The 9303-nt window shown below is 61.0% G+C and overlaps 1 protein-coding gene across 2 annotated transcripts in view; it reads left to right on the forward strand.

Annotated features, from left to right (window-relative positions):
* The window catches only part of COL6A2 (collagen type VI alpha 2 chain), a 31475-nt gene extending 24987 nt beyond the window's left edge, over positions 1–6488 (forward strand). The window contains exon 28 of one of the 2 annotated variants that reach the window (XM_028503640.2): positions 5381–6488. In XM_028503640.2, coding sequence (XP_028359441.1) covers positions 5381–5979 — 599 coding nt within the window. In that variant the 3' untranslated portion in view covers positions 5980–6488. Of the gene's footprint in view, positions 1–2645; positions 4022–5380 lie in introns of those variants that run through there. The other variant, XM_028503643.2, reaches the window with a different exon arrangement.
* The last annotated feature ends 2815 nt before the right edge of the window (positions 6489–9303 follow it).

The raw sequence follows: 9303 nt of genomic DNA on the forward strand, positions 1-9303 counted from the left end.
CCACCCCCACCCCATCCCCCACCTCTCACCCCCTCCAACCCCGCCAGCCGCCCCAGGCAGGAGCCCTGGAGCCAGTAGACAAACGGCTAATTTAAAACCTTCTGGGAGGTGAAGTGTGTACAGCCACAGGCGGCTGGAGCCCTGGGGTGCACAGAGGCTGTCTCCAAGGCACCTTCCAGGGGTGAGGGACCTGCCAGAGGCGGGAAGGGGCAGGATAGCGTTGTCACTCCTCTGGGACCGAGCTGACGCCTCTGCAGCTGCTCAGGGACTGGGACCACAGTGCCCACCCGGGTGTCCCAGGGGCAGCGGGAGCTGAGCCTCTGGTGGCAAGCCATGCGTCGCCCCCACCCCAGGCCCTGGAACCACCGCGGGTCCCTCCTGCTGAGTGACGGGCAACCGCCCAGGGTGCGTCGAGGTGAGGACCGGAGCTGGCTCTGAAAGGTGGGGCTGCCGTGGCCGGTCCACAGAGGACACCCATGTCTGCACCTGAGGCTGGCGTTCCTGGGCCTGTATGCAGGCTCCTAGCTGGTAGCCAGGGCCCACCGAGCGGGTTCAAAGGTGCTGAGGTACCTCCGGGAGGAATGTGTTGAGCCAGGGGCGAGGGTCCCCACTTATTCTGACAGAGAACTTCCAAGGGAATGCCTCTCGAAGTTGTCTCTGTGACAAAGCTGTGGGGTCACCCCAGAGACTGCCTGGGCCTGGGGTCTCCAGAGTCGGCTGAGGACAGCCGTGTGGTGGCCAGAGCCACCCCAAACCCGAGATGCTTGCTGCCCAAGGGCTCCGCCCCTCCTGAGTCAAGGGGGCCGGGCTCCCCACTGAGACCCAGTGAGCCCACCGGCTGTGCCCCGCCCCCAGAGCACCCCAGTCCTTCGGGGGTGGGTCCCACAGTAACTGTGGCCCCACTAGGGGAGAAACCAGACCCCATACCCCAGGGCCAGGCATCCTCACCCTGCCCTGACTTCACTGTCATTCCACGGTAGCTGAGGTTCTTTGTAGCTGCTCCTGACAGAGCTGTGGAAGGTTGCTCCACCCCTTGAAGCCCCCCGCCCCACGGATGAGTGCACTCTGTCAGATGGCGTGTCTGGGGCTGGTGATGTGACCGCGAGGTGGTCCTTTAGCCTGTTGGTGTGCCGGACGCGGTAGTGGGTTTTCCAGTGTTGAACCAGCCTTGCAGACCAGGGGCAAACCCTGCGTGGTTGTGAAGTGTGTTTTCTCTATTGTTGGATTCAATTTGCTGATTCTTGTTGATTTTTGGATCTGCTCATGGAGAGACCTCCGGCCCCGGTTCCCTTTCCTGTGATGCCCTTGTCTGGTTTCTGAGTTAGAGTAACACTGGCCCCCGGGACCGTGACCTTGCTTGCCCTGAGCCCCCAGGACCTGGCAGAGAAAGGGAGCGGGCCCCTGGAAGCCCCCTCCCTGCACTGTCTTTACTGCCTCCCCCCAAACTCAAAGGCTCACCCTCCTGCCAGGAAGTAGAAATTTCCAAGTAAAACAGACACTAGGACCAGAGAGGAGAGAGCAGATGTGACCACAGAATGTGCTGTGACACGCAGAGACTGTCCTGTGGGAACGCAGGTTGGGCGGCGTCCTCAGCGTTTCGAGGCTGCAAACAGGCACTGGGGGGGAGGGGGGGCAGGGGTGCCACCACCTCTGGCATGGCCCCCCCCACCCAGAGGCCCAGCCACGCCTGGGCTTGGACCAGGCGGGGGGACAGCTTGACTGTGTCAGAACCACGGGAGTGTCCGAGAGGAACAAAGCTGGACTCCAGGTGAAGGCGGCAAAGGCAGGTTTCACTCTGAGATCGCCACTGCAGGAGAGAGGGGGCCTAGGGGAGCCTGAGCCCAGCGTCCCCCAAACAAAGGCAGGGGACTCTCTGAGGGCTGGCGCACTGAAGGAAAGGCACCGAGGGCTTGGGGGTGGGGGTCCATGGGACCAGCCACCTGGGTTTGCTGACGATCGTGTACCCAGGGGGGAGGCAGACTCCTCAGCCCTGTGGAGCAGGCGGCGGAGGTGCAGGTTGGGGCATGGTACCCACAGATGTGATACCCACAGATGTGAGGCCGGACCGCCAGGAGCCTGGGGGAGAGGACAGGGGCACCCCCGAGTGTTTGCCATGTTTGCCGCTCCCGGGTCCTTGAGGGGACAGTTCTGGGTGGGTGAAAATGTACATCTCGAAGGGCAGAGAAGGTTGTATAACTGCAGGCTTTCGAAAGTAACCGTTCTGAGAGGGGCCCCGTCGTCAGGTTCGGGCTGCAGCGCGCAGTGAGTTCTCCTGGCAACGTGGAGGACTGTGAGGAGCTGGGCTCCTCCCCCCGGGGTGGGCCGTGAGCGGTCAGCAGCCGTACTGGAGTCTGACCGGGTCGCAGGGCAGTGGCCTGAGCCAAGAGTCTGGTAGTTAGTGCCTGAGGTCTGTGGGGACAAGAAGGCCTTCTGCTCCGTCAGCTCCGTACATGCCCGGCTCTGCCCGGCCCCCAAAGCTCTGGCACTGCAGTGTCCCCGTCTCCTCGTCCGACCCCTGGCTGAGCCTCGGCCCTGTTCCTGGCTTTGGCCCTAACTCACCTCCACGGAGAGAGGCCCGAGGAGGGCGGCTGGAGGCCCGCTCATGCCGACCACGTCCCTGAAAGCCTTCTCTGGATGCCCCGCAGATGGACCGCGGCCTGGCGATGTGCCCCCGGTCACCTTCCTCCGCACGGAAGAGGGCCCGGACGCCTCCTTCCCCACGAGCATCCCCCAGATCCAACAGTTGCTAAACGCCACGGAGCTCACGCAGGACCCGGCTGCCTACTCCAGGCTGGTGGCCGTGCTGGTCTACACCGCTGAGCGGGCCAAGTTCGCCACAGGAGGCGAGCGGGAGGAATGGATGGAGCTGTTCATTGACACTTTTAAGCTGGTGCACAGGGACATTGTGGGTGACCCCGAGACCGCGCTGGCACTCTGCTGAAGCCTCGGGGCTGCCCCAACAGGGCCGAGTTCGCCCCCCCCAGGCTGCCTGCCGTGCGCTGGGGGCTCTGACAACAGGAATTTCCCAGTCTGGAGGTCAGATCCCAAAACCAAGATGTCGGCAGGGCCGGGCTCCCTCCGGGGGCTCCAGGGAGGGTCCTCCTGCCTCTCCTAGCTGCCTGCGTGGTCACATGGCCTCCCTTTTGTCGCCTACCCTCCCTCTGCCTCCCTTATAAGGACCCAGGGGGGCATTTAGGGCCAACCAGGTAACCCTGGACAATCTCCCATCTCAAAGTCTGTAATTTAGTCCTATTTGCAAAGCCCTATTTCACCATGTAAGGTCACATTCGCAGGCTTTAAGATTAGGATGTAGGCATTTTGGGGGGACAGTATTCAGCTGACCCCACTATCCCAGTCTAGCTGAGCTGTCTCACACGTGCGAGGGTTGTTAAGAGTCACCCATTAAGGCGACCCTGTCAAAGCTGCTGACCAGCAGGCTCCGCCTCCTTGTCCTCCACCTGCCCCAGGCCCTCAAGGGACCCCAGAGGCACCCCATCTCAGAGGCATGCTCAGGGCCCTAGGGGCCTGCTCCCCCAGAAGCTGGATTCATACAGAGGAGGCCTCACCCTGGGCTGGGTCCCCTGCACCCACTGCTGTCTGCACCCAGCCCAGTTCCCACAGGCAGGGTCTTACCTCCCAGCCGCACAGGCCCCCTGCCATGGGTGGGGGTCCGTGGGGGGAAAGACAAGGACGAGCAGAGCCCTCCGACCACCGCGACAGCCCTGGCTCAGCCTCCGGCCTCTGTGTCCATGTTGCAGAAAACCTCCCCCAAACTGGCCCCTCCCCACACGTCCGCCTGCTTGTAGGGCTCGGGGCCAGAGCGCCCAGAGAGCGTGTGCCTTTAAAGCAGAAGCTGCTCTTCGTTTGCACTGCCGTGAACATAAGCTACGTCCTTAATAAGCTCCTTAGAAAAGCATCCTTCCCGTCCGCTGGCGCCCGGCACCTCGTGGTGCCACACCCGGGTCGGGGTGCCCTGTAGCTGCTGTGAGCACCTCTTACATGTTCTATAAAAGCTGAGAAACAAAGAATGTGAATGCCTGGCTCTGGTCGGTTGTGTGCTGGGGTGGCTTGCTGCTGGCCGGGGTGGGCTGCTCCTGGCTGGGGTGGCCTGCTGCTGGCTGGGGTGGGCTGCTCCTGGCTGGGGGCCGGCCCACAGCAGTTGCCTACCTGCACAGGTGGGCGCCTCGGCAGAGTCAGGTCCTGGGCCGAGGCCCTCAGGCTTTGGTGCTGTCGGTCAGGACCTCCTTCCTGATGGGACCCCCGAGCAGCCGGCCCCAGAGATGGGCAGACTTGGGCTGTGAACAAGAGTCCTTTCCAGCCCATGTCCGGGAGGGGTGCCTATGGGGCTGGCTGAGGAGCTGGCTGAGAGCAGGAAGACCTGTCCTGTCCCTGCCCAGCCCCAGCGGCGATAAGGGTTGAGGTCTGGAGCGAGGCGTTGAGGAAGGAGCCTGGCTGTGTGTCTGGCCTGGTGGCCCCGGTGCGTGGGGAGCGGGTTTCCAGGCTGTGCGGGTGCCCGCAGCCCCCAGAGGCCCAGCCTTGGTCCTGGCTGCAGCCTGGCCCCCACGTTGTCCAGCATGTCCTTGTTGGTCAGCCATCCAGAAGGGGGCACGGGGTCTCTCCTCAGGCAACAGTGAGACACCTAGGCTACTGCAGGGGTCTGGCCACACTTGTGCCCACTGCCCACCAAAGCCTTGTCCAGTCAGAGGGGACACAGGCTCCTTCTCTTTCCCATGCTCCAAGGGCCAGGAGAAATGTGGTCTGGCTGGGCCAGGCAGCTGTGGGGCAGGGGGCACTGAGGGGGTCAGAGCCACAGGTGGGTCCTTGCGTCTGAGGGTTTTGGGGCCAGGTCTTCAAGAGGTCTTTTTACACAATTACAAACATGGTGACAGCCTCCCTGCCCCTCTCTGCCACCCCCACTCCCCACTGGACTGCGGCCCTTCCGAGGGTCTCCGGTCCTTGGGCCAAGTGAAGGGGCTTTGCTGGCCGCTTCCTTCCCGGCCTGGAGCAGACACTGGGCAGGGACAGTGCTCGCAGGGTGGAAAGGGCCTTCCGTCCTCAGGTTTGGGGACATTTCCTGGTAGAGGCACAACCAGGAGAGACGGTTAGGGTCTGAGGAGATGACAGTGTGGGACACCAGGCCCCTGCCTAGGGGCTGGTGGCGGGGGCTGGGGGGACTCCCACAATGGTGACTGGTGCAGTGCCCCCAGCTGCAGGGTCCACGTTGCTCCAGTGGGTGGGTGGGCGCACAGAGAGACGTGGTGCCAGGAGTGGGCTGGACCAGGGTGGGGATGCAGCCTGGCTGGGTTGTGGCAGGACCAGGGTGGAGCCAGCGGGGGCCGTGCCTGGGTCGCCCCTGCCCACCGCCCTTATTTCCCCCCAGAGCTGTACGTGGCCCAGTGCACCCAGCGGCCCGTGGACATCGTCTTCCTGCTGGACGGCTCCGAGCGACTCGGGGATCAGAACTTCCACAAGGCCCAGCACTTCGTGGAGGAGGTGTCCCGGCGGCTGACCCTGGCGCGCAGGGATGACGACCCACTCAACGCACGCATGGCGTTGCTGCAGTTCGGGGGCCCCAGCGAGCAGCAGGTGGCCTTCCCGCTGACCTCCAACCTGACGGTCATCCATGAGGCGCTGGAGAGTGCGCGCTACCTCAACTCCTTCTCCCACGTGGGCTCCGGCATCGTGCACGCCATCAACCAGGTGGTGCTCGGCACGCGGGCCGGGGCGCGCCGCCACGCTGAGCTGGCCTTCGTGTTCCTCACGGACGGCGTCACGGGCAACATCAGCCTGGACGAGGCGGTGCACTCCATGCGCAAGCAGAACGTGGTGCCCACTGTGGTGGCCGTGGGCAGCGACGTGGACATGGACGTGCTCTCCAAGATCAGCCTGGGCGACACGGCTGCCATCTTCCGTGAGAAGGACTACGACAGCCTGGCCCAGCCGGGCTTCTTCGACAGGTTCATCCGCTGGATCTGCTAGCGGCCCCTCGCCCCACCCCGGCCTGCGGCCCGGCCCCGCAGGCGCTGTCCTCCTGTCCGTGGTGCTACTCGGCTCCCACCAAGAGAGCTCAGAATGCTGCAGACTCGATCTCTCCAGGTGTGGGTGTGAAGTCAGGAGTGGAGCACCCCCTACCCCCAGCTCTTCAGGGGTCCTACAGCCCTGGGCACTGCTGCCCACACCCCTCCTCCCTATCCAGCAACGCCCCACTACCTACACCCTCCCCAGTCCCCGAGGCTTCCCGGGGCGTGCATCACACCCTCACTGACGGGCCCTGTTTTCCCTTCAGCCCGGCCTCATCCCTGGACTCCCACCCGCCTTCCCAGCACCCTGCAAAGGTGCCCTGCCAGCCCTATGTACCCCTTAGCCCTGCACCCAGGTCTCTGCCTCATCTCTGGAGGTCACCTGCCTCCATCAGACACAGCTGTGACAGCAGGTCCTTTATGTCCCTGTATGCACACACCCCAGTCCAATAAAGGCTTTGAACCACCTGCCTGCTGTTCCCCAGCCTCCATGTGTCTGTGCCCACGAGGGACTCCTGGGAGGCCAACCGGACTCCCAGTCCACATGCCCACCAGCCTTGATCATACTCCCAACCCCCTGCCTGCATTTACATGGAGATGGTGCCTGCCTGACCGCTCGTAGGAGCAAATGCCACCTCCAGCTCTGCCTGTCCACACTATCCCAAAGCGCACAGACTGGACAGTCTTGTCAACCTTAAAATAGCCAGTCCTTTTACTCCCAAAAATGGGTTTCTTTGGGAGTAGCAGAGCAATTGCACTTCGGGACATGCAAACTGTGGTAAACTCGTAGGCCAGTCTAGAGAACAAAGGAGGGGAGCCTTACTTTACAGAGAAAAAGGAGGACCTGGGCGGGGAAGTTATGGGCAGAAGCCCACTGGAGGAGAGTGAGAGTTCAGGTTGGTGGTAGCTTCTCATTGGCTGGGCTGTCGCTGGGCAAGGAGAAAGCCTTCCTCCTGCCTGGGTAGTGAAATGGTCTAAAAGTAGCTTCTTCCTGCTGGAGTCTGCAAAGAGCAGTGGGGTGTGGGCATTGGGTGGTCCTGCAGAGGAACACCCCCTTCAGAGATTCCCGCCCCGATTTCAATGAGTTTTCCTTTATTCATTTTCACAGCATCAACCATGAAATCCACACCTATCTAGTCAGCTTTGGGCTGAAAACAATGCTACTTGGTCAATCACATCTCCCTCTGTCCTCAAACTAGGGCCAAAGTGCTTAAAAATGTTTCGAGGCTACGTTGTGGTTATTTAGATGGACAGATTCTTTTTTTTTTCCTGGCAACCTCAGTGACATCTTGTTCAGACTTCCAGGTCTTTAAGCCCACCCCTAGGGAAACGCCCCATTAAACCACTGGGGCCCACGCAGATGCCCCATTCTCGCTATTCCCAGTTTCCTGGGGCTGCCCCAACCACGCGCCCCAGGCTGGCGGCTGAGACAACAGAAGTGGATCGTCTTAGTCTGGAGGCCCCAGCACAGGCTCCGGGAAGGGTCTGCCCAGGCATCCTCCAGCTCCAGGCTGCTCCTTGACTTGTCGGTGGCACCCCGATCTTCACGTGCTGTTCTCTCTGTGCATGTCTGGGCCCACAGCTCCCCTTCTCATGAGGACACCAGTCATTTGGGATTAGGACTCACCCTGCTCCAGCATGACCTCCTGTCAACCTAACTAATTTCATCCACACTGACTCTATGTCCAAATGAGGCCCAATTCTCAGGTGCCAGACGCTGTCACTTCAATGTGTGAATTGGAGGGGACACCATTCAGCCCAGAACATGTTGACACCTTGTTGGTTCCCTTGTGGGGGGCTGACTAATTCATTGGGAGGTGCTTCCTCATTGCTCATTGCTCATTGTCTGCCTACACAGCCTGCAGCTGGAGGCAGGGCTTCGAGCCAAGCATTTTCGCCTCCGACACCCCCTTTCCTCCACCACACAAAGAGCCATACAAACTGCCAGTAAGGGAAAGAGAAGACCCTGCGACCACCCGGAAGACTCAGACCACAGCATTCATGTCTGTGGACTTCCAGGGGCCGGGAAGGGTGGTGGGAGGCACAGATTCCTCCACCTCCACATGGCTGCTGTCCTGCCCACCAGAGCCTGCCCGGGGTCCCCTCTGCAGGAAAAAACACATCCCTCTCTCTGACACTGGCACATGCATGTTCTGCCTTTGACCCTCAGGAGGCAAGAACATCTGTCCCTTTGGAAGGGACTTACAATACCCATGAGTGGGCAGTTGGGGTTCTTTGAGGGTGCCGCCCAGCTCTAAGCCCCACAGAGTGCTGGCCATGCTGGTGTCCACAGAGCTCTCCACCCAACCTCCCCAGAGGGCAAGGATGCCAAACCCCTCTTGGGACTGCCCTCTGAGCCCCACGTCCCCACCCCTCAGCCCCTCGGGGACCCTCAGCCACACTGCCTGTCATGTGTGATGTGGAAGGTAGGGTTCTATGATGGTTCCATACAGGAACCTTCACTTCATACACATGGGACTCCCTCGGACCCTCCACCATGGCCCCAGTTGGCAGGGCCCTGTGTTCTGTTTACTTGTCCCCCCGGCCCACTTAGACATCATCCTGTCCCCTCAGAAGAATGGACATGAGTGAAGAGGACCCAGCAAAGACGAAGGGCTTGGACCAGCCATGCTCCTGTCTCTCAGAGTGGCACATCCCCTCACTAACATCCTCATCCCAACATTTTTGCGTCAATGTTCCCTCACTGGCACCCCCACCCAAAGTCCTCTCGGCTCCAACTGAGACTCCTACGGACCTGCTCACTCACAGGAACCACGGCAGCCCTGGGTGTTTTGTATGACGTAGTCCTCGAATGTTTGTTTGCTGCCACAAACGCACATTACATAGGAGACACACAGTAAAGGTGTGAGGGATGCTCCCATGTCCCCAAACCGCTCCTTCCCAGCAGTAGCCACGGCGGGCACCTTCCGGGGCCAGGAGACAGCCTCCGCAGGTGCAGCTGAGTCGGGAGACAGCACCAGTAGAAAAGCAGGCAACACGCACAAACGTGCCTCAGAAAAGAAAATAGGGGAAATTTAAGAAAATTACAGGATCTTCTAGCTTCTGACCAAGATGGAGGCGGAGGTAGACACACTGTGCCTCCTCGCACAACCAAAAGATGGACAACAAAAAATTTAGAAACAAAAAACAACCAGAACTGACAGAAAATCAAACTGTATGCAAATCCTACAACTAAGGAGTTAAAGAAGAAACACTCACTCAGACCAGTAGGAGGGGCAGAGACGGGCAGCCAGGCAGAGAGGACTTGAGGCAAGGCGGTGGC

This window comes from Phyllostomus discolor, chromosome 2, assembly GCF_004126475.2.
Source record: "Phyllostomus discolor isolate MPI-MPIP mPhyDis1 chromosome 2, mPhyDis1.pri.v3, whole genome shotgun sequence".
Taxonomy (NCBI): Eukaryota; Metazoa; Chordata; class Mammalia; order Chiroptera; family Phyllostomidae; genus Phyllostomus; species Phyllostomus discolor.